The 26,248-nt window shown below is 38.4% G+C and overlaps 1 protein-coding gene and 1 long non-coding RNA gene across 2 annotated transcripts in view; one reads left to right on the top strand and one right to left on the bottom strand.

The window, feature by feature from the left end:
- Positions 1-14,129: 14,129 nt before the first annotated feature.
- LOC119072432 lies at positions 14,130-15,016 on the top strand. The gene is made up of 4 exons (XM_037177646.1): positions 14,130-14,275; positions 14,338-14,469; positions 14,535-14,597; positions 14,676-15,016. The coding sequence occupies exons 1-4, from the start codon at positions 14,206-14,208 to the stop codon at positions 14,879-14,881; spliced, it is 471 nt and encodes a 156-aa protein (XP_037033541.1). The 5' UTR covers positions 14,130-14,205; the 3' UTR covers positions 14,882-15,016.
- Positions 15,017-15,657: 641 nt separating this feature from the next.
- LOC119072431 overlaps positions 15,658-26,248 on the bottom strand; it is an 18,860-nt gene continuing 8,269 nt past the window's right edge. The window contains exons 2-3 of the long non-coding RNA XR_005086866.1: positions 24,826-24,837; positions 15,658-15,668 (exon numbers count right to left, since the gene is read on the bottom strand). This is a non-coding gene — a long non-coding RNA (uncharacterized LOC119072431). The remainder of the gene's footprint in view (positions 15,669-24,825; positions 24,838-26,248) is intronic.

Genomic DNA, 26,248 nt, shown 5'->3' with positions numbered 1-26,248 from the left:
ACTTATGTGCCGCAAAGATTTGCATTATGCAGTTTTTCCGACAAAATGTTCTTATGTTTTGTATACACGTACACGCGTTATGCATATGGTTCCCGACACTTTTCTCTCCGTTTTTTTTTTACATTTTCATAAATATAACAAGGTAAACAAAAGAACGAAAACATAAAATATTGCTGGCGTCGTCGTCGTTGTTGGAGCAAAATATATGTGCATGTTTTTGTATGTGGATGATGTTATGAACATATAACATCCGTGTAAACGGAACACATATCTATTTCGTTCAAGATTCTGTTGTTATGTTTCAGTCACTGTACCGTGTACAGTTTTTGACAATCTTGTTAACTTCAAATCGATCGTTTCGGTGTCAAAGTCTCAAACAAGAAAGAAAGAAAGTTGTAAAAGTCCAGTTTTTGTCGTTTTCAAGATAAGACAACGGAGAAATGAGTTATGTTCAATACCTCTTCTGGCAATTTTTAAGTGGTAATCCGAACCACTGCTGTGAAACCTCAAAATCTTACCTTTCGGGTTGGGTAGATCGTGTGGTCGCGTCAGGTATACTCTTATCGATGTCGAATATGTTAATTAATTTCTTTCTTATAATGAAGTTTCTCGAAATATGATTGGAACTACCTTTTATAAACGATTAGTCATCTATTAAGAGTCACTTTGCGAAAACTTCGAGCAGCTTATATGAAATTTGAAACCAAGGGGTCTCCGATCTTTATGAGTTATATCTCGTTCGAAAGCTTTCTCTAGACTGAGTAATTCGTAGAAGAATTTTTAAAAAATTTTCCACCTTAAATGTGGACCTCTGAAAAAAATACACCACACCGGATGGGATAAAAGTGTATTTAGGCAATATTCTCCTTACTAATCGGATAAATGTAAAATGATGGTCAAATACTAGCTACAAAATTAGCAGTATCGACATGTTCAAAAACGTTCTGCTGAGTGGCTCCACCAGAAATTTTACCTCGAAAAATTGACCATTTTCAAAGAGGCACGTAGGACGGCGCGATACGGATACCTGCAAATTCAATTTTTCTAGGTAAAATTCTCAGCAGAACGTTTTCGAACATATCGATACTGCTAATTTTGTACCTCGTTAAGGCTACTATTTGACCATCATTTTAAATTTATCCGATTAGTTTTGAGGAGAATATTCCCTAAATACACTTTTGTCCCATCCGGTGCCGTGCATTTTTCGCAGAAGTCCACATCTAAGGTGAAAGTTTAAAAAAAAAAAATCTTCTACAAATGACTTAGCATAGTCGAAGGGTCCAAGAAATCCAAAATATATGGCTAGTCATCTGTTATTGATAGCGACGACGAAAATTAGCGATTAGTTCGTGACGATGTTCTTTTATTTATACCGAAATGTACGTTGAAACTATAGAAGTACGAGATTCTGATTTAATCCGTTGAAAACTCATACATATCTAAAGAAGTAGTAGATAATTATAGCTGTTATATAGTGTCATTTGTGAAAGGCTAGGTTTAAATTCTGTGTACCTAAAAAAAAACTAGAGTTAACCATACATCCATTACTTCAGCAGTAAAATGGTCAAAAAATCTGGTTGAATCACTTCCAATAAATAAATCTCGATTCAAGTGATGCATCTTCATTCATTCAGCCAGTACACACCCATACACACATTAGACATAATCAAAGGAATCACAAAGAAAAAGTTTTCCAAACTCCATTTTCATACGTGAATTTCATATTTTAACTGCTTTGCTTATCATCATTCCCAAAAATGTTGTAGAATAGTTGTGGTATCCGTGTATATGACAACCATATTGAAATTCAGAGCCACATTTCTGAATTCTCAATATATAAGTTGTGTCTATTTACATAAGTACCGTGTGCATGTACGTATATACAATGTACATTCTTTATGGAGGAGCTTTTGAGTCAAAAGTTAAACAAATTTATTTCGAATAACGAAACTTTTACACAGAAAAAAAAACTGTAGAACTTTGGCAAAATGAACGATTTTATGGTTATTTATCTGAAAATAAAGCATCACAATATCTACGGAACGGTGGTAAAAAAAAAAACCGCCACCGTTTCTGAGACTTCAGCAAAAAGTTCAAAAAAAAAAATATATTTTTCAGTATATCATGTAGCCCATGGTAGATTGGCGTTTTTTTTTTGCCGCTCGCTCGCAAATGCACTTCTAAATTTCAATTATCTGTATGTCTATGCCATAACATGCCATACATTGGAAAAGCATAATTTAGGAAAAATACTGACTCGCATATTTCATGGTTAAAGATGGTATTCAGTGAAGTGCAATTTTTCAATTAATTTCCGATGAACGTATAGGTCAATGTGCATGAGAGGTAACAAAAATGCGGAAAGTTAGACAATATGAATAGACATAGCACTGCTCCGAGCATTGACATAGAAAATATTCGGAGGCTTATGAAATCAAAGTACGTTTCTTTTGTAAAGATAGATGACTTGTTCAAGGCTGTATACTTTGGCGATGTCGAGCGGCTAACACACCACACTTGACTATAATGTGGCGGATTTTCATGCAAAATAATTACCTCTCTTGATGATTGTCGTCGCCATAGTGATGTGGTGAATTTTTTATATGTAAAGTCATCACTAAAACCTACAAATTTGACGCTTGCTACCTCCAAGGCTATAATCTTTGGAGATCTCACAAAAATCTTCGATTTTAGATATACGCGGTAGGGGCCGTCCATAAAGGACGTCCGCGCTTAGGGGGGGAGGGGGTGTTGGCTAAAAACGGACTCGTCGTGACCAGGGGGGAGGGGGGTATAACGAAATCCGGACGTCCACTTTATTTCTTGAAGTTTCTGTATAGTTTCATTACTTAAAAAAAATTCAGTGCATCGGCGCATCGGTGCAATTAAATGAATTTAGCAAAGGTGTTATTTGATGTGACGGAGGAGCAACTTTGTGTGAGAAACCGACAGTTTTTCCATCATCACTGCGACTCCGATGCACGGCTGCAGTACGTCTCTTCTCCGAATATAACTTAAAGAAAATCAAACCAGTTGAAACGAAATTGCGATTTAATTTGGAGTGTATGCGTGACACATTTATGTTAAAGTTACGAAAATCGTGCTTCTAAGTGGGAGGTTTGATGGTTCGAACTAGGGAATACCTTCTTTTGTCCAGTATTGAAGTGTATGATATGGTATGGTAACTATCGATAATCAAAATAATTATCCATCATTCCAGCAAATATTTCCAGGCGTCAATAACGCAGATTTTTGCATAATTACAATTTTGTTAATTTAAACAAATACTTGTTAGGTTGAACAAAAGATAATCGAAGTGAAGTTTTTTGAATTAAGAAAATTCGTTTTTAACTAAAAGTGGACGTCCTCCGGGGGGGGGGGGGTGTATTCGAAAACGGACATTAGTGTGACAAGGGGGGAGGGGGTATCGAAAATCCAGTAGAAAACGCGGACGTCCTTTATGGACGGCCCCGTAACACACCACTTCTAATTCTTTTACGTATTAAATATTTACCACATCGTCACGGTGATTATAATCACCTCGAGTGGTGAATTTTTTGTATACAAATCTACAATTTTATCGTCAAGTGTGGTGTATTACCCGCTTATCTGTATCTGTGTGTGATCTACTCAATGTTTACAGTCTTGAGTTAATCCAGTGTTAATGTTTGGAGTTGTGCTATGGAATGGTTTAATAAACTATGGTTCATGGTATGACACACTAATTGAAACGCGTGATTTAAATAAGAAATCGATAACTTTTTGAGTAAATTTTAAAGTAACTTTTGTGTATGTCACATTGTACAAATTCTTCAACCTCTATCGTGAAAACGTAATGATGTTCATTTTCATGTACCTTCATTCGCATTGGGGAATTAGTGAAAAAGATTATCTTGCATCTACCTACGTACCTACATTACGTTAAAGGAACAAAAAAAAAGATTAGCCGGGACATTATATTTACTGTTTTGGCGGCGAAAAGCCGTGTAAAACGAATGCAATTTAACAATTTATGCTAATCTTTGCATCAGATCCTACAACTTGACCAATTACATTCAAATACGAGAGTCTGAAGTGGATTATAAAGCGTTCGTTTTGCTCGTTTTCATGGAAATAGATCTCCTGAAGCCGTAATTAAATTTAATCTACAAAATAAAGTTACCCAAATTAACTATAATTACCCAGAAAAAAGTTAATTAAATTGAACAAAAGAGACATTAATTTCCTTTTTATAATCATAAAAGAAGTTAATGGTGACCAGCTGTTTTAATGAGCACAAAAAGGAGTATTCTTTGTGCAAAAAGGAATTGAAGGATGTTTTGAAATGGATGGGTCGTTGTTTTTTTTTTCGCTGGACGGTATTTTTATCGATATTTGTATTTAGTAAATTTTCTTCATTCTTAGTTGCGACGAACGAACGGGAACTTTCCAATTGAAAGGGACCTGGAATATTTTTGTTTGTGAAAAGCTTGGACAGCGTGTCGTAAAATTAAAACATTCTCATCTTCATTAGCCCATTAGCAGTAATGATAAAAAACGTGAACAGAATGTCGTATAAAAAAAAACATTTTCTATAATTGATGTACTTATGAACTTAACATATAATAGACAAGATGGGCTTTTGAAATTACCCTTATGCTGACATGATGTCACCAAGTGTTTCACCATATTTATTGACGAATCTTCTACTTCCTTTCAACGAAGACATTCCAACAGATTGTTTAGTTTTTAAATTATTTACTTACTTGAGCGGGCACTACAACCTACTATTGGTTTTGGCCTCTTCCAGCAATCTTCTCCAATCGGACCTATTCCGCGCCAACGTTCTCCAGTCGCTCACTCTTAGTACTTTTAGATCAGACTCAATTGCATCTTTCCATCTCGTACACGTTCCTCGTTCATTCTTTGTAAATGACCGAGCCATCTTAATCGATTGATTTTGATGAATTTGACTATATCAAGCTCCTTGTAAAGCTGATACAGCTCATGGTTGTATCTTCTTCTCCAGTTGCCGTTCACATTGACACCTCCAAAAATTGATCGAAGAATTCTCCTTTCAAAAACCAAAAGTGTCTGTTCGTCACTTTCTGTCATGCACCAAGCTTCCGATCCATATGCTACAACTGGTCGAATCAGCGATCTGTACACTTCGCACTTAAGGTTGCGGTTGAGTGTTTTTGACCGGATGAGTTTTTGAAGACTGTAGTAACTCTTGTTACCAAGCGTTACCCTTCTATGTATTTCCTCTCCGATACTATTATCACTATTGACCAGCGACCCAAGGTAAATAAAGCTGTCAACAGTGTCGAAGTGTTTTCCATTCACCTCCAGCGTATGGTCCGTTGGTCTGCCATCAGACAATGAAGTTGTCATGTACTTCTCTCACTGACCTTGAGACCGAACTCAGCACCCCTATCTTCAATTTTCGTGAAATTCTCTTTAACGATGTCAACGTTCCGTCCAATTAAGTCTAGGTCATCAGCATATCCTAACAACTGACTCAACTTTCTGAAGATTGTACCGCTGGTTTCCACATCGCTCTCTCTTATCACCTTCTCAAGAACAATGTTGAAGAATAGAGCTGCCAGTCCATCGCCTTGTCTAAGTCCTTCCAAAGCTTCAAAGGTATCAGATAGATTGTTCCGAATTCTGACCTTGGCTCTCACATGTGACAGAGTCATTCTAGCCAAATGAATAAGTTTTTTGGGGTAACAAAGTTCCACCATCGCATTCCATAGTTTCCCAAATAACTATTATTGGAATTTCTACCTGTTTGCAACCATAAAAAAGCGAAGGTTTTACAACTTTCAAGGTGGAATAACCATTGTACAGCTGTAGTACCACCGTACCACCGTAGTACTTCCGTAGGACTAATGTAGGACTACCGTCGCAATACCGTAGTAGTTCCATAGCAATACTGTAGCACTACTATAGCAATACTGTAGCAATACTGTAGGGGTTGTGAATTTAACGTGATAAAGTGATATTCAATTTTTGCTTAATCCTGCTTCATATATCATTAATTGTTGCCGGCTCTGCCTCCATGTCTGCAATTATCCATTCCTCTGAAGAAGTTCTCCACATACAGTCTCCTTGTGTCCATGTTCTTCAGCTTATCGGTGCCAAATCTCCTCACCACCTCTCTGTTTTTAACCTCAGCCTAGAGGTGTGCGGGCCGATGTTTTTTTGAAGCCCGTCCGGCCCAAGCCCGATCGGGCCGGATAAAAACTCGGACGGGCCGACATTTTCGGGCGGCCCGAAAGCAAATTTCATATAAAAAAGTGCGCGAAACTTTGAAAATCGGACCAAAAATTTGATTTTTTAGGTTCGGTCCAAGCTCGGCCCGACAGATTTGAAGCCCGCCCGGCCCAGGCCCGGTCGGGCCGGATAAAAACCCGGGCGGCCCGCACATCTCTACCTCAGCCCTGATCCTAGCTCGAAAGACCACCCTGACCAGGTAGTGGTCAGAGTCAATGGTCGGTCCTCTGCAGCTTCGTACATCAAGGATGTTAGAGTTGTGGCGTGCATCGATGAGCACATGGTCTATTTGGTTCGCTGTTGAACCATCCGGAGATATCCAACTGGCTTTGTGAATGTTTTTATGGAAAGCAAGTACTACTGATAACCATGTTGTTAGATATCGCAAGATCAATCAGACGGGGAACGTGTACCACTGAAACTGCTGAATACAAATCCCGACGGAAGGCGCAGACCAGGAAGACCAAGAGCGAGATGGAAAGATGCAATTGAGTCTGATCTAAAAGTACTAAGAGTGAGCGACTGGAGAACGTTGGCGCGGAATAGGTCCGATTGGAGAAGATTGCTGGAAGAGGCCAAAACCAATAGTAGGTTGTAGTGCCCGCCTAAGTAAGTAAGTAATATGAAAACTAAACAATCTGTTGGAATGTCTTAGTTGAAAGGAAGTAGAAGATTCGTCTATAAATATGATGAAACACTTGGTGACATCATGTCAGCATAAGGGTAATTTCAAAAGCCCATCTTGTCTATTATATGTTAAGTTCATAAGTACATCAATTATAGAAAATGTTTTTTTTGATACGCCATTCTGTTCACGTTTTTTATCATTACCGCTAATGGTCTAATGAAGATGAGAATGTTTTAATTTTACGACACGCTTTCCCTTAAGCTTTTCACAAACAAAAATATTCCAGGTCCCTTTCAATTGGAAAGTTCCCGTTCGTTCGTCGCAACTAAGAATGAAGAAAATTTACTAAATACAAATAAACCATTATTAGTAAATGCTTCACTCATTGCATCAGTGTCTAACCTTACATGACAGACGAGATACACTTTTTTCGCAACTGAAAAATCGTAAATAAAAATAAATTCTTTTCAGTAAAATTAATCTTAAGTAAAAATATCTTCTGATTTAGCCTATTTCCCATAAAAATAATATCCCTTAAGGTATATAAATGTTGTTACCATTTATATTTATAGACTTGATGACATTCTGTGTGCTGTATTAAAGTCGCTACAGCCTTTTCACCGAATGCATTATGTGGATTAGGTAATCTTTGAAAATAGAGAAAAATAAAATATTTTTCTATATTTATACACGTAGCTCAATCGTGTTCCTTGTAATGTACATCACTCGAATGAGTCTTCGTTTCACCAGATCCTATATATAATATTATGTAATTGAACAAAAGCACCATCAACTAGATGATAGAAAACTTGTAACGAAACTGCAGAGAGACGAGAATATTGTGCAAAGTTTAGGTTTCAAGTTTCCACTTTGTTCCCGGGAGTGTATTAGAATTAACCTTCTTATTCGGAATTGTATCTTTTCTCATGTTTTCTATAATGTTTAACCATCATCTTATACCACATACATTATTAGATATTTCTGGCTCTTCTTGCTCATAATATAGAAGTTGAATGAATATATATATATATATACATCCCTTTGGCAATATACACAATTTGCCGAGTATCTGTGATATGAGTGTGTACGGAGGAAAAAAAAACTTCTTAAATTCTTGTTTTTCTACACTTTCCGTTATAAATGAACAAGTTCTTGTTTTGGGATTAGGAATATTGTTAACACCCTCTTTGTGTTAAAGTGAAATTTAGCTGTTAAGAAAATTGCCGGAAACGAGATAGTTTTTGAGAAAGTCTTTAGTATAAATGCGACACAATTAATCTGAAGACTGTAAAGTTAACAGATAATTTTGTAAGATAAATACATTCTCTTGACAAAATCTCACCATCCATAATTGCAGCCGGTAACCGGTCTTTGAAATTTAAATCAGTGCCATTTTCTAAGAAATTTTGATACGTCGACAATTCAAGCGTTTAACGCTTGAATTCCATTCACCAAAAAGAACTCAGTGTGATAGACAAAATTTTCAATTTTTTCTTTGTTTACTTGACAGCTCGCTCTCTCACGGAGTACTTTTTGTTGAGTGGAAACCATACGCTAACCTGATTTTGAAATGACTTACATGTCCGATATTCAAATTTTTCGAAAATAGAAAGTACAGAAAGTAGTAATCGCAAATACTAATTAGGAAATAGTATCTTGTGCACTAGGGGTGTGCGATGGATAAAGGATCGAGCCTGGCGTAGTCCACAAAAAATTGTTATCGTCCCCAGATGTCGAAGATCGATTTTAAAAATTTTTCAAAATTCATTTACAACTTGCGTCAAATCACAGAAGCTAAATTTTCGAGTTTTCGGCCTCCCACCTTTTTCGACCTCTACCAAAAACACTTCTTTGAAATTTTTGCTTGCTGTATCAGTCCTATTCTACTAATTGGAGTCCAATGCAATAGAAAAAAATAAAATCCGGAAGAAAACTTTTCCGACATACTTCTTCCGGAAATTTTTTTCTGTTGCATTGGACACCAATTAGTAGAATAAGATTGATGCAATGTAGTCAAAGCTTAGTATATACGCTTCAACAATACGTTCGGTATGATTGTGTGACTCTATAGCCGAATGGTTATTTGTCGCCATTGTCGCTGCTTTGTGTTCAAAAACCTTTTGGTGTCGGGGGTTCGATTTCTGGTCAATGCAAGATTTTTATTTATAAAAATTTAGCCTTCGTTGAAGACAATAGGTTCTTTAGCGTGCGAAAAAAAGTTCATATTGCACTGCGTGCGAAAAAAAGTTCATGTTGCACTGTGTCCGGGAATACAGTGAAATAAATACCTTCAAAACGACATTAAATGAATGCATGGAAAGGTGATGATTATGGACCGGAATTGCGAAATGTTCATTTTTTAGCAATAGCTCAAATTTTTCTTATGAACGGAGTGATGCCCAATGCCCACGATCATTTTAGTAAATTGCCCTCCCGAAAAAGCCAAGTGCTCAAAATTTTCATCGTCGCAAGACGTTGTGAATGGTCAATGGTATAGAGACTTACTATTGATAACTCGAATTAAATTCGTAAGACGTACTACGAAGTCGTGTTGCAGTCTCATTATTAAATTTATTGTATACTCCATAGTTGCGTTCTTTATCGACAAGCGAGAAAATAAAAATGGTTCCGTGTGCAAAAAAAAACTGACAGAATTGTACTGATTTTGCCAGTAGCAGTTTAGTCGGTTTATAGCACCAGTTGGTCGATATATAGTGGCCACTTGATAATTGGATTTGAATGATAATATTAATTACATAAACGCAATACAGACCCCATCCAAAGATGATAACGACGCGTATCAGAATATATTATAATTCGATTAGACTTTTTTTTGGATTTTTTGTTTTTCAATCTGAAAACAATTTTGGTGAAGGAGAAATGAATATCTGATTCGGCTTTCAATCATTTATATCTTCCGTTAGAGATTATTTAAAAATTTTATTTTTTCACTCAATCAACACATGCCTAACTTGTTTTACCCATTGCCTAATTCGCAAAAAACAAGGCGACAGACAATGCCAATCAGAAAATGTTAGGCCAATTGAAAAATTAGTAGATGGCGTTTCATAGAAAATAGTAATCTATTTGGCAGCTGACCGACTTCGATCACTTTTGTTTGAAGTGCATTATTGAAATTCACGCCGTAAGTGCGCCTTCTATTTCAAAACATACCACAAAGTAAGGGTGGAATCACACTTCACTGTTTTCCGTCTCCGTTTAGATATTGCTCATGCGCACAGAGAGAATACTCTCTCTGCGCATGCGCATTGTCTAAACGGAGACCCAAAACGGTGAACTGCGATTGCAGCTTAAGTCATTTTAACGTTTACTTTTTGACATTTATTATATGACGTCAGCGTTATTTTGTGCAACTGTCAGTTGAAAATATTTTTAAAAAATTTAGGGAAAAACAGAAGACCGAAATCGGACGCATTTTCTATTGGAATTTTTTATATGTGCCCAATAAGGTATTCGACCCCAGAAGCCAAAACCACTTACAAAAAAATTCTTCGAAGCTTATGTGGCTAGTGTGAGGTGATCAAAAGCCGAAAACATGCACTTTTCTTACAAATTTTTCTCCAGTTACACGAGCCATACAGGGTCGTGTGGGGTGTCATTAGAAAGTAGAAAGCATGTACTTACGGGGCAAATAGGTTGTTGGTTGGGTTTAAAATCCATCCAAACTGAGATATGTGCAGTTGAAGTTTTCAACCGACAAAAGACTGAAAACTTACACTTTTCTTACAAAAATTTCTCGAGGCACACGAAACGTACATGGTCGTGTGGAGTGTCATTTGAAAGGTAATTGCATATACTTTCAGGAGAATCAGATCTTTCGGAAGTTTGGTAGCATCTACGATGCAATATAAGCAATTTAACATTTCAACTTCACATACAGGTACTCAATTATATTATGACTATGGGATTGTAGGATTCATTCCTTTTACATCCTACACACTTCCCACATTCAATTGAACCAACGAATTCAATTTCATTTTTGATTTTGTCGATTGGCACCATTGACAGACAAGTGGTTAGTTCTCATTATCTGCTTGTGGTGGCACCATATACTTTGCGTGTCCAAGCAGTTAAAGAAGTACTAGGTAGCGTCAATCAAAATTCTGAAAGAACAGTTTAGATCAAATCTGATTTGATCGCAAAGGCAGTAAGCAATTTAGAAGGTTTTTTTGTGCACTATATGAATTTTACATGCTACATGCGTCGAAAACGGTACTTTTCATGTTTCACGCACTAATTTCGACTTCCAAAGCATGCAAAAACCACTCTGGATAAAAAGATGAAATGTCTCGTTTTCGCGTGTTTATTGACCTCGGCTACGCCTCGTATCAACAAAATTCACACGAAAACTCTACTTTTCATCTTTTTATACCAAGTCATGTAAAATACTAATGCTTTTCTGATCTTTCAAACATGAGAAGGAAATTCGTGTGAAATGGGAGAAATGTAAAACCCTAATGAAATACATGTAGAATGAATGGAACGAATTACATGAAGAAAACCAACAAAAGCGTTAAAAACGTATGTTGATTGTTGGGTTTAAATTGGACAAAATAGCAAAATTCTAATCATAAGTTGTTGTGCAACAAAATGACGATCGGCTGTACCTCCACCGTTTTTGATATCCGCCTTCTTGGTACATAACATATGCAAGATTCTTTTCATAACATTTTCATTGTTCATTTGTCAACAGATTGCGAAGTGACATTTCAGTTATTTTTAAGCTTTTCGTAATATCGCAAAAACTGCAGGTTATTTCATTATCTTTGGGAACACGGGTTCCCCAATTGAAATGAGTGATAGGTCGTCGGATTCTTCTTTGAATTCTAGAGAAGTCACATCTTTAATTTTTTCGATTAATTTGTTTGTTTTCGGTGCAAAGTGTTCAAAAGTGAAGGCTTGTCAGAGGTCCCGTGAACAGTTTTTCAGCAATAACTCAAGAAATAATTATTTAAAATCATTGGTATGCTGTACTAATGTCGGTCTTGGGAAGACGTACTACAGGTGGAGTGTATGCACTGGTTGGTGCAAGTATACCTCCACAAAAGTTATGACAAAAACATTTTTTTGGACCTAATAACGTTTTACCGTTTTATTTCTTTTGTATGCTTGCTTAGAGGACCGAAAGTAAAGCTGTCAATTCGCGGGGCGAAAGCTTTCGCTTTCGCCCCTTGAATTGACATTTCTTTACTTTCGGTCCTCTTAGCAAGCATACAAAACTTAATACGTAACTCTTTCGGCCTACTCAATCGATACGTAAATAACTATTTATTGACAAGCGAAAAAAAAAGACTGCTCACCAAATATATAGTGTTCAGAGAGTTCACCTTCTCTGCAAAATTGATGTTCCAAGGGACTGACTGTGTAGTGTTGTAGCTTGCCTCACCCACTATTGTTCAAGATATATAAGATCCCAGTACTTCTGTGTTGCAAGCCTACAAAACCTGCAAGTCTTCGGAAAAAGGTTACTGTAAAGTTGAAAATTTTAACTTTCTTTCTAGGGGCTCTGCTACTGAAACAGCGTCTGGAAGTGCAGTCATTTTTATCTACTTTTTTCCTTTTTCCGAAGACTTGTAGTTTCTGTAGGCTTGCCACAGGCAGGCTAGAACACTACACAGCCAGTCCCGTGAAACATCAATTTTGCAGAGAAGGCGAACACTATATTTTTGATCGTAAATCTTGTGGAGGTGTACTTGCACCAACCAGTGCATACACTCCACCTGTAGTACGTCTTCCCAAGACCGACATTAGTACAGCATACCAATGATTTTAAATAATTATTTCTTGAGTTATTGCTGAAAAACTGTTCACGGGACCTCTGACAAGCCTTCACTTTTGAACACTTTGCACCGAAAACAAACAAATTAATCGAAAAAATTAAAGATGTGACTTCTCTAGAATTCAAAGAAGAATCCGACGACCTATCACTCATTTCAATTGGGGAACCCGTGTTCCCAAAGATAATGAAATAACCTGCAGTTTTTGCGATATTACGAAAAGCTTAAAAATAACTGAAATGTCACTTCGCAATCTGTTGACAAATGAACAATGAAAATGTTATGAAAAGAATCTTGCATATGTTATGTACCAAGAAGGCGGATATCAAAAACGGTGGAGGTACAGCCGATCGTCATTTTGTTGCACAACATCTTATGATTAGAATTTTGCTATTTTGTCCAATTTAAACCCAACAATCAACATACGTTTTTAACGCTTTTGTTGGTTTTCTTCATGTAATTCGTTCCATTCATTCTACATGTATTTCATTAGGGTTTTACATTTCTCCCATTTCACACGAATTTCCTTCTCATGTTTGAAAGATCAGAAAAGCATTAGTATTTTACATGACTTGGTATAAAAAGATGAAAAGTAGAGTTTTCGTGTGAATTTTGTTGATACGAGGCGTAGCCGAGGTCAATAAACACGCGAAAACGAGACATTTCATCTTTTTATCCAGAGTGGTTTTTGCATGCTTTGGAAGTCGAAATTAGTGCGTGAAACATGAAAAGTACCGTTTTCGACGCATGTAGCATGTAAAATACATATATTGCACAAAAAAACCTTCTAAATTGCTTACTGCCTTTGCGATCAAATCAGATTTGATCTAAACTGTTCTTTCAGAATTTTGATTGACGCTACCTAGTACTTCTTTAACTGCTTGGACACGCAAAGTATATGGTGCCACCACAAGCAGATAATGAGAACTAACCACTTGTCTGTCAATGGTGCCAATCGACAAAATCAAAAATGAAATTGAATTCGTTGGTTCAATTGAATGTGGGAAGTGTGTAGGATGTAAAAGGAATGAATCCCACAACCGTAGTCATAATATAATTGGGTAACTGTAATTCAAAAAAATAATTTCTGCCGTGAATAAATAAATGCATGAAGACTGATTGATAAGCTTGTGAGTCTGTTACCCTATATTAGAATCTAACATAGTTTCCGACATAGTCAAATTTAGGAGTAATGGGATCCCTGCTCATTTAAATCATCTGATGTGAACGCATCGCTTCAATTATGAGGACGTAGCGTGTGCAAAAATCACCTATATAAAACCGAATAGAGATCTCTCATATTGTCCATTGCTTCGAAGAATGATTATTGCTTGGTTATCAAAGTAAATGCACAATCATAGAAACGCTGCTAAACGGAGATAAGTATATTCGAGAGCATGCCACTTAAAAACCAGTATCTACAATCTATTTACACAAATGGCTACTATAAATTGCCCCACGGAGTAAATCCTCATCAGTTCATTCTTACATAGCGTTGTGTGTTCAGCATCCTTTAACAAAATGATTGCTTACCTAATTATTGCTGCTGTTATTCCAGCATTCATATCGGCACAACTTCAGATTATTCCGTGTAACTTTGAATTTCATTAAAGCAAATTAAATTTCAATTCAACAAGTATATAAATTGTACAGGTCCAGGACTTGCAGCTGTGGCTCCTGCAGCAATTCGCGTTGCGGGATGTACTTCTATGCCATGCCACGTCGGTCATACTATAACGCCTAACCATGGTCATAACTTTGACTATGAAGCCGATTTCGATGCTCGTAAAAAATTGTTTTAAGAAATTTTTACCAAATTTAACAAAAAACATTTTTAATTCTTGCTCTAGATTTCAATTCTCAGACACTGACACTAAGAGTTTTTGAAACTTATTTCGGCGAAACGCATGAACGTAAGTTAGGTTTTCGGAAATTCGATTTTCTTTTTCAAATCGAAACGATAACAAATTAACGGATTTTTCAAATTCTAGTTACACTGTCTGCTGAGCAACGCAATGCTTGTAACGGTTTGGTAGCTGGTTCTTGTCCCGTGCAAGCACATCAACGGCTCACGCATGGTGGAAATATTGAAGGAGAAGGGAACATGCACGGCGGTGTTCCAGTTGAAATGCGAATTGAAATAGCAGATGACGATCATGTTTGTATGTGCGCTTTAATCAATCTTATTGTGCACTAACTAATTAACTAACGCGATATTCGGGATCGAGAACTGGAAAATTTTTGGAAACATTTTTAAGATTAAACAAGATGAGAAGGTTGCAAAACAAAAATTCTGATTAAACTACAAATATATACCTATTTGATGTATGAACTAAGTTGTATGGTCTTTTCAAACCGCCAATTTTACCTCTGTGAAAGAACCACCGTATCGTATTCTGGTATTCAGACAATCAAGAAACGAGTCGAGACATTCAATCATAGCATTCACATGTAGTGTCCAGTAATAGTACATTGAATGACAAGGGGCGAAAGTAAAAAAATTCAACCGTGTGCGAGAGTTGATGCCCGCGCCGAAGGCAAGGGCCTCAATCGCACAGGTTGATTTTTTTTACTTTTGCCCCGAGTCGTTCATACTATTTTTTTTGATACCAACATTGAAAATTGATACGTATCGCAAACATCGCAACAAAATGTTGAAATAAAAAGGCATTTAGCCAGAAAATGCGGGGGTCCAGGGGGCGGCAGCCTCCTGGTATATGAAAAATTTAATAATTTAGCCATCACAACAATAACACACACAAAAATTAAGATATAACTAACAAATCATTCAGTAACAAAAAGTATCAACTTTGTATGCTAATTTCAATAAGAACACTGGCGCACAGTGTTTTACAATTTTGATCAAAGTATTCTGCATAATATGAGCGGATTTTGTTGACAACTCGACTCATTTCTCTCATTTTCTGTGACGTCAGTCACTTTCGCTGTTCGTTCAGTTGCGTTCGCTCTTCGTTAAGTACTTTCTCCCCGTGGGATGCATTTTTTTACTTTCGCCCCTCATATGCGGGGCGAAAGTATCATTTTTCAATGTTGGTATCAAAAAAAGGCACTTTCGCTTGTAAGCCTCACTTCGTTCGGCCTACAATCCGCGAAATTGCCTAAAATCAATCGTCCAAAACAGGTACACAAATGACTAATGAAATACACATACAGTGAACGACATCTCAAATGTCTCACTGTCAAATTTTTCTGAGAATTTTATTGTGTCATTGTAAATTCACAATGACATTCTCTGAAAAAAATGTGAGTGAGACATTTGAGATGTCGTTCACTGTATAGAAGAAAGAACATACACATCATGTGTTGTACCAACGGTGCAAAACTGGATTTGACATAAAAATGTCCACGGTAGCTCAATTGGTTAGAGCATCAACCCGGCAAGTTGATGGTTGTGAGTTCGTGTCTCACCCGTGCACATCAAAATTTTTATTTAAAATCCAATTCGATTCTAGTATTTCTAGCGTATTTCTAGAGTTATATGCAAAATACACTCAGGGCCGAGTAGCCTTTCCCTTCTAGGACCCTAACTCACAGTCCAGTCGCCCGATTTTAATCCAAAATAATTTTGAAATCGGATTTGATTTACTCGAGCAACGCACTTCAAGCAAAAATGGTACTTAAGTGGTAAATAGGGTACTGAAACTTGACAGTGCTCCATACAAAATTTTACACTGTAAAAAGAGTGAGATAAAATTTCATACAAAATAGTACTCTATTTGGCAGGTGTCAATCGAAGCATTTTTGCTTGAAGTGCGTTGACTCGAGTTATCGACGTGACGGACAGACGGAAAGACAGAATTTTTATTGCGTCAGAACGAAGTCTGTTTGCTAGGGAGACTACTGCTTTACATGAATCGGATGACGTCAGCAGCTGAAGTTAGAATTTGTCGGTGGTAAGACTTACCCGTTCCTGTTGCATCAGCAAACTTCAAAACTGTGAGCGGTTACCGTTCATAACAGGTTAGAGCTTCATTTCGATATGACAACTTTGTAGCGACTAATGATGAAAAGTTATGAACGCGTGAATTTTTCACTTTCATGCGTTATTTGACGCACGATTTCTTTTTGCCTGTTTACGTCGCGGATGCGTTTTTTAAACGTGGAAATATTTTTGTAACGCGTGCAAATTTTTGACGAGTGAAAAACTTTTTTAGAGAAAATTTATTTTTGTTTTCTAGCACAAACAACTCTCCACAAATGTTTTATTCTTCTCAAATTATATTTTCTCTTGATTATTGAGGCCCCAACATTCATACAATAAAGTATCGGTTCGTCAAACTCACACTATTTCGATTCTGTGATCAGAAATACTCCCGAAAATTCGGAACTTCTGGAGCGGCGGACCTTGAAAGATCTCATGTATGCTGACGTCCAAGCGATATCTTCCAGCCGGCACCAAATAAGTTGGATTGAAATTACTAACCGAAAAGTTGTTGGATCGTATGAAATACGAGCCTTGTTCGTATGGACATGTGTGATTGAAATTGGTGTAATCGCGCATAACAGGGAACAGTCTGCCGATGATGATATTGTTTTGACCACCTTCCATAAACGAACAGAAATCGTCCCACACATCGACCAAGAATGGGCGATATTCGTTTGAACTAAATTGGTAATAGACTTTGAAATGCCAGAATATTGTGTCGAATTTTCGTTTCGTCTCGCAAGCGAAGTCTCCGCGAATGTTGCCACGGCTGATTAACTTTATTTTACATCTTTTGACCGTTACGCCGGAATTCGGGTAATTTATGCATTCTACCCTGCCAAAAGTGATTTCATTTTTCTGTGGATTAAAGTAAATCGATAAAAGATAAAATTGAAGCAATTAATAAAATTCAAACAGTTTCAATACACCTTGCAAAACTACCATGAATAAACTTGATTCCTTTTCAATAAATTTACAAATTCCACCCACATTCACTTATGCTTCTTAGACTTTGCTGAACTGGACCTACGATTTACTAAGAAGCAAATCTAGTGCCTCGATGCTTATATGTAATATTAAGTGGATGTTGGTGGGTTAAAGAAAAATCAAATCGCATCAAACCAGAAAGAAGTTTCTAGGATAATTTTGTGAGCTGTACGATCTAATAAAATCCAACCGCTGCCTCGCTGAATCCGATGTAAGCGCAATAAGCTATTAATGCAGTGACTACATAAACGAAAACTTGGTGAGAGATCGACTTCATCTTTTCCACTGATTTTAGCTTGGATGCGTGAACACCTCATTTTATAGGTCCCATTTATCAGTCCAATTTATCAGTTAATTTTGGTTTATTCTCAGTTCAGTAAACAGATTTCAGTTCGTCCGTGTCATTAATTTTATTTTGTTAAACGGTTCAATTTTGAAATTGCCACAACATAGCAGATTTATTGTTATTATTTGACGAACGAGGAAATGATGAGACATTTCCTGAAGTATAGGGTAAGCGTGCCTATCTTCGGACACTCCACAATGCTCGGATAATTTGACATAAAAAGTAGATTAATTAACTTCTAGATCGAATATATTGTGGCTAACTATTCTTTAGTTATAATATGTAGTTTTCGCCAAATCGCAAAATTGGATTCACTTGAAATATTGTGCAATGTTATACATTGAAACAGTGCCACCATGTCATTGAAGTGCGTTGCCCACAATGATACCAAAATAGTGCGACTCAAAAATGATTTGTGAATTGTAATTGAAATGATTTTATTCCATTGACTGAAAGTCATGGGTCTTACGAATGATACACACTCTAAAATGTTTGTCACACAATGTTCACTACTATGAACCTGAACTCTGAACTCTGAACCTTAAATACAGAAAATGTTTGTCACACTTTGTTCATTCCTTGATGCCACGATAACTTGAGTAATTCTAAACGGATTTCCAAAAACTTTTTTTTAATCGACGAGGAATTAAATCTCACAGGTTAAGTTCGAAGATGAACTATAAGAGACTGGTGATCTTAGAGATATTATCAAAAGAATTTTTGTCTTGTCGCTTCATTCCACGATAGCTCGAGTAGTTTTCGAAGATTTCAAAAAAAAAAAATTATTCGACGAGGAATTAAACTTCTGAAGATAATTTCGAAGTATAACAGACGGGTGATCTTAGAGATATTCTTAAAAGAATTTTTGATTTGATAACACGATAACCCGAGTAATTCTTAACGGATTTCCAAAAACTTTTTTTTATTCGAAGGGCAATTAAATTCCTGAGGTTAATTTCGAAGATGGGCTATAAAGGTCGGATGATCTTAGAGACATTCTTGAAAGAATTTTTGAGTTGGCGCTTGATAACACGACAACCCGAGTAATTCTTAACGGATTTCCAAAAACTTCTTTTTATTCGAAGGCGAATTAAATTCCTGAGCTTAATTTTGAGGATGGACTATAACGAACGATGGATCTTAGAGATATTCCCAAAAGAATTTTGTCTCGTCTCTTGATAGCACGATACCTTGAGTAATCCTGAACAGATTTAAAAAAAATATTATTCGACTAAGAATGAAATTCGTGACGGTAACCAGATCATCTGTCTATATAGTCTACTTATCATACGGAGTAATTTTCGACAGCTTTCCAAAAACGTTTGAAATTACTCGGGCTAAGTTCGTTAATCGAAATACTGGAGTAATAATCCGTGATTTATTCCGAAAAAACTTGCTGTCTATGCTAGAAAAAAAATGAACGAGTGTGAACTTTGCGGCTATAGCGAAGCGAGGGCCGTAATCACACGAGTTGCATACCTTATTCATAAGCAAATAGCATGTTCACTGAAAAATATCATCAATCGATGATAAAATTTCCAAATAATCGATACTATATCAATCGAATGTTTTATCGATAATCGATAAATATCGACTGATAATCAACAAATATCCACTGAAAATCGAATTATCAGTCTATATTTGCCGATTATCAGTCGATATTTATCGATTATCGATAAAACATTCGATTGATATTGATTTTCTGAAAATATCGATAATCGATTCCAGGGAAATAATCGATATTTTATCAATCGAATGAATTATCGAACATGCCTAAATAGGGCCAATTTTCAGTAGAACATCGAAAATATTTTCAGTTTCATTTGAAACATTCAGCTAAGCTGATTCGATTGACAACTTTGTCGAACGAAAATACTTACTTACTTTACTTTACCGGCGCTACAGCCACTTGTGGGCCTTGGCCTGGTCGAGAATCCGGTTCCAGCGTGCCCGGTCATTCGCTGCACTTTGCCAACCTCTTATTCCCAGCGCCCGAAGATCTGATTCGACGCCATCTATCCATCGCATTTTAGGGCGACCTACTCCTCTTCGCCCTTCTGGATCATTTCGGAATAACATTGAGGGGGCTCTGTTCCTGTCCATGCGTGCTACATGCCCTGCCCACCTCAACCGTTGGACTTTCATCACTGCCACAATATCCGGCTCGCCAAAATCACGTTTCAATTCAAAGTTGTATCGTCGCCGCCACCTTTCGCCTTCACGCATCGCTCCGAAAATAGTACGAAGGACCTTACGCTCGAACGTTACGAGCAACTGTTCATCACTTCTCTTCACCGTCCAAGATTCGCATCCATAGATCAGAACTGGACGAATGAGCGTTTTGTAAACTTGGCACTTCGTTTTCTTCGATATCAACTTTGAGCGTAAATGTTTGATTAGACCGTAATAGCATCTGCTTGCCGCCATGATTCGTCTTTGGATTTCAGGTGTATTATCGCCATCCGAACGAATCAGCGCTCCAAGGTAGATGAATTCTTCGACTACCTCGAGGTTGTACTCTCCAATGCTTATCACGTCCCCTTGTTGATTGGCAACCGTATTGGGCTCGGCCTTCATGTACTTGGTTTTCGATTCGTTGATCATCAAACCCATTCTCTCCGCTTGGATTTTCAGATTTGTGAAAGTGTCTACCGCTGCTGCATGTGTACGACTGGCAAGATCCAAGTCATCTGCAAAGCCCAGAACTTGAACTGATCCATTCACCAGTGTTTTGTTGGTTTGGATACCAGCACGTCTCATTGCGATTTCCAAAGCCAAATTAAAGAGCAGGCAAGACAGTGCGTCGCCCTGTTTCAGCCCTTCCCTTACAGCAAAAACGTCAGACAAGTCATTTTGCACCTTGACACGACATCTGGTGCCCTCCAATGTCGCTTTCACAAGACGAATCAGTTTTGTTTCGAAGCCCAGCTCCTTCATCGCAACATACAATTCCCTACGCTTGGTCCTATCATAGGCTTGCTTGAAGTCGATGAAAAGATGGTAAGTCCGGACTTGAAATTCCCTGCCTTTTTGCAGAATCAGACGAAGGTTGAATATTTGGTCAGTTGTTGAGCGATCTCGTCTGAATCCGCCTTGATAATCTCCAATGACTGCCTCAGCCCGTGGATTTAGTCTAACGAATAGCACTCGAGCAAAAACCTTGTACGCCGTGTTAAGCAAAGCAATACCACGGTAGTTTTCGCAAATCATCCTGTCACCTTTCTTGTGCAGAGGTAAAATGGCACCCTCTAACCACTGATCCGGTAACGATTCGTTGTTCCATATTCGCTCGACTAATTCATAAATCACCTTAGCCAATTCCTCACCACCCATTTTCAGCAGTTCCGCTGGTATATTATCCGGACCTGAAGCTTTGTTGTTTTTGAGTGAGGAGATTGCTGCTGAGACTTCCTCCAATGTTGGTGCTGACACTATACGACCGTCGTCGTTGAGAAAAGAATCATCGGTAGCATTGCCGTCTTCAGCATCCCCGTTTAACAGAGCACTGAAATGTTCCTTGAATCGTTCCAGGACATCATGTTTTGCTGTAAGCAAAGTGCCGTCGACTGCTCTGCAGATAGTCATTCGAGAATTGAAGCCTCTTCTTTGGTTGTTTATTAGTTTGTAGAACTTCCGTGATTCGTTTGCACTACATAATCTTTCCAACTGAAGAAGCGTCCTTTCTTCAAGTTCCTTTTTCTTGCGCCGGTGCAAGCGCTTTTCCTCCCTCCTCAGATCTTTGTAGCGCTGATCCGCTTCCGTTTTCCGTTCTCTAGTTCTCGCCGATTCCTTCTCAATTCGTGCAGCATTTTTACGATCTGTAACATCAGCACATTCTGCGTCAAACCAGGTCTTAAAATCATTAGGCCTCTGATATCCTAAGGTGTCGATTGCTTCCTGCTTAATCACATCACTCACCGATAGCCATTCGGGAGGAGTGTCGCCTGGCTGAGCTTGTCGTAATTGTTGAAGCTTCGTACTAATGTTATCAGCAAACGTCTCCGCTATCCGTGTATCCTTTAATTTCTCCACCGCAAAACGCCTCAGTTTCACTACGTCCATTATGAAACCGGGCTAGATGTGCTCTCAACGTTGACACAACCAGATAATGATCAGAGTCGACATTTGCTTTCCAACATGATTTGACGTCAATGACGTCGGTGAGGTGCCGCCCGCTAATCAGTAGATGGTCAATCTGATTTGCTGGCAAATTGTCATTGGGATGCTTCCAGGTAGCCAGGTGTCTGCTTTTATGTTTATGGAAAGTACTTTTCACAACCAGGTTCCTTTCGGCAGCGAAGAAAATCATACGCTGACCGTTCTCATTCGTATTTTCATGCAGACTGTACCTTCCTATTGTTGGTCTGTACACTTCCTCCTTGCCTACTTTGGCGTTGAAATCTCCTATAACGATTTTAATATCGTGTGCCGGTAATTCATCGTAGGCTCTTGCAAGCGCTTCATAATAATCGTCCTTATCACCCTCCACCGATTCATTATGAGGTGCGTGTACGTTTATCACGGAGTAGTTTTTGAAACGGCCTTTCAGACGTAACACGCATAGGCGCTCGTTGACCTTTCGGAAGTCCAGTACCAGATGTTCCTTTTTTGTGGTTTGATTTGATAACACGATAACCCGAGTAATTCTTAACGGATTTCCAAAACTTTTTTTATTCGAAGGGCAATTAAATTCCTGAGGTTAATTTCGAAGATGGGCTATAAAGTCGGATGATCTTAGAGACATTCTTGAAAGAATTTTTGAGTTGGCGCTTGATAACACGACAACCGAGTAATTCTTAACGGATTTCCAAAAACTTCTTTTTATTCGAAGGCGAATTAAATTCCTGAGCTTAATTTTGAGGATGGACTATAACGAACGATGGATCTTAGAGATATTCCCAAAAGAATTTTGTCTCGTCTCTTGATAGCACGATACCTTGAGTAATCCTGAACAGATTTAAAAAAATATTATTCGACTAAGAATGAAATTCGTGACGGTAACCAGATCATCTGTCTATATAGTCTACTTATCATACGGAGTAATTTTCGACAGCTTTTCAAAAACGTTTGAAATTACTCGGGCTAAGTTCGTTAATCGAAATACTGGAGTAAAATCCGTGATTTATTCCGAAAAAACTTGCTGTCTATGCTAGAAAAAAAATGAACGAGTGTGAACTTTGCGGCTATAGCGAAGCGAGGCCGTAATCACACGAGTTGCATACCTTATTCATAAGCAAATAGCATGTTCACTGAAAATATCATCATCGATGATAAAATTTCCAAATAATCGATACTATATCAATCGAATGTTTTATCGATAATCGATAAATATCGACTGATAATCAACAAATATCACTGAAAATCGAATTATCAGTCTATATTTGCGATTATCAGTCGATATTTATCGATTATCGATAAAACATTCGATTGATATTGATTTTCTGAAAATACGATAATCGATTCCAGGGAAATAATCGATATTTTACAATCGAATGAATTATCGAACATGCCTAAATAGGGCCAATTTTCAGTAGAACATCGAAAATATTTTCAGTTCATTTGAAACATTCAGCTAAGCTGATTCGATTGACAACTTTGTCGAACGAAAATACTTACTTACTTTACTTTACCGGCGCTACAGCCACTTGTGGGCCTTGGCCTGGTCGAGAATCCGGTTCCAGCGTGCGCCGTCATTCGCTGCACTTTGCCAACCTCTTATTCCCAGGCCCGAAGATCTGATTCGACGCCATCTATCCATCGCATTTTAGGGCGACCTACTCCTCTTCGCCTTCTGGATCATTGGAATAACATTGAGGGGGCTCTTTCCTGTCCATGCGTGCTACATGCCCTGCCCACCTCAACGTTGGACTTTCATTACATGCCACAATATCGGCTCGCCAAAATCACGTTTCAATTCAAAGTTGTATCGTCGCCGCCACCTTTCGCCTTCACGCATCGCTCCGAAAATAGTACGAAGGACCTTACGCTCGAACGTTACGAGCAAATGTTCATCACTTCTCTTCACCGTCCAGATTCGCATCCATAGATCAGAACTGACGAAATGAGCGTTTTGTAAACTTGGCACTTCGTTTTCTTCGATATCAACTTTGAGCGTAAATGTTTGATTAGACCGTAATTCATCTGCTTGCCCATGATTCGTCTTTGGATTTCAGGTTATTATCGCCATCCGAACGAATCAGCGCTTCAAGGTAGATGAATTCTTCGACTACTCGAGGTTGTACCCCAATGCTTATCACGTCCCCTTGTTGATTGGCAACCGTATTGGGCTCGGCCTTCATGTACTTGGTTTTCGATTCGTTGATCATCAAACCCATTCTCTCGCTTGGATTTTCAGATTTGTGAAAGTGTCTACGCTGCTGCATGTGTACGACTGGCAAGATCCAAGTCATCTGCAAAGCCCAGAACTTGAACTGATCCATTCACCAGTGTTTTGTTGGTTTGGATACCAGACGTCTCATTGCGATTTCCAAAGCCAAATTAAAGAGCAGGCAAGACAGTGCGTCGCCCTGTTTCAGCCTTCCCTTACAGCAAAAACGTCAGACAAGTCATTTGCACCTTGACACGACTCTGGTGCCCCCAATGTCGCTTTCACAACGACAATCAGTTTTGTTTCGAAGCCCAGCTCCTTCATCGCAACATACAATTCCCTACGCTTGGTCCTATCATAGGCTTGCTTGAAGTCGATGAAAAGATGGTAAGTCCGGAATTGAAATTCCCTGCCTTTTTGCAGAATCAGACGAAGGTTGAATATTTGGTCAGTTGTTGAGCGATCTCGTCTGAATCCGCCTTGATAATCTCCAATGACTGCCTCAGCCCGTGGATTTAGTCTAACGAATAGCACTCGAGCAAAAACCTTGTACGCCGTGTTAAGCAAAGCAATACCACGGTAGTTTTCGCAAATCATCCTGTCACCTTTCTTGTGCAGAGTAAAATGGCACCTCTAACCACTGATCGGGTAACGATTCGTTGTTCCATATTCGCTCGACTAATCATAATCACCTTAGCCAATTCCTCACCACCCATTTTCAGCAGTTCCGCTGGTATATTATCCGGACCTGAAGCTTTGTTTTGAGTGAGGAGATTGCGCTGCTGAGACTCCTCCAATGTTGGTGCTGACACTATACGACCGTCGTCGGTGAGAAAAGAATCATCGGTAGCATTGCCGTCTTCAGCATCCCCGTTTAACAGAGCACTGAAATGTTCCTTGAATCGTTCCAGGACATCATGTTTTGCTGTAAGCAAAGTGCCGTCGACTGCTCTGCAGATAGTCATTCGAGAATTGAAGCCTCTTCTTTGGTTGTTTATTAGTTGTAGAACTTCCGTGATTCGTTTGCACTACATAATCTTTCCAACTGAAGAAGCGTCCTTTCTTCAAGTTCCTTTTCTTGCGCCGTGCAAGCGCTTTTCCTCCCTCCTCAGATCTTTGTAGCGCTGATCCGCTTCCGTTTTCCTCTCTATTCTCGCCGATTCCTTCTCAATTCGTGCAGCATTTTTACGATCTGTAACATCAGCACATTCTGGCGTCAAACCAGGTCTTAAAATCATTAGGCCTCTGATATCCTAAGTGTCGATTGCTTCCTGCTTAATCACATCATCACCGATAGCCATTCGGGAGGAGTGTCGCCTGGCTGAGCTTGTCGTAATTGTTGAAGCTTCGTACTAATGTTATCAGCAAACGTCTCCGCTATCCGTATCCTTTAATTTCTCCACCGCAAAACGCCTCAGTTTCACATCGTCCATTATAAACCGGCTAGATGTGCTCTCAACGTTGACACAACCAGATAATGATCAGAGTCGACATTTGCTTCCAACATGATTTGACGTCAATGACGTCGGTGAGGTGCCCCCGCTAATCAGTAGATGGTCAATCTGATTTGCTGGCAAATTGTCATTGGGATGCTTCCAGGTAGCCAGGTGTCTGCTTTTATGTTTATGGAAAGTACTTTCACAACCAGGTTCCTTTCGGCAGCGAAGAAAATCATACGCTGACCGTTCTCATTCGTATTTTCATGCAGACTGTACCTTCCTATTGTTGGTCTGTACACTTCCTCCTTGCCTACTTGGCGTTGAAATCTCCTATAACGATTTTAATATCGTGTGCCGGTAATTCATCGTAGGCTCTTGCAAGCGCTTCATAATAATCGTCCTTATCACCCTCACCGATTCATTATGAGGTGCGTGTACGTTTATCACGGAGTAGTTTTTGAAACGGCCTTTCAGACGTAACACGCATAGGCGCTCGTTGACCTTTCGGAAGTCCAAGG

Source organism: Bradysia coprophila (genome assembly GCF_014529535.1).
Source record: "Bradysia coprophila strain Holo2 chromosome IV unlocalized genomic scaffold, BU_Bcop_v1 contig_81, whole genome shotgun sequence".
In the NCBI taxonomy this organism is placed as follows: domain Eukaryota; kingdom Metazoa; phylum Arthropoda; class Insecta; order Diptera; family Sciaridae; genus Bradysia; species Bradysia coprophila.
Note: the sequence above shows the minus strand (reverse complement) of the source record. Positions and strands in the feature narration are given on the sequence as shown.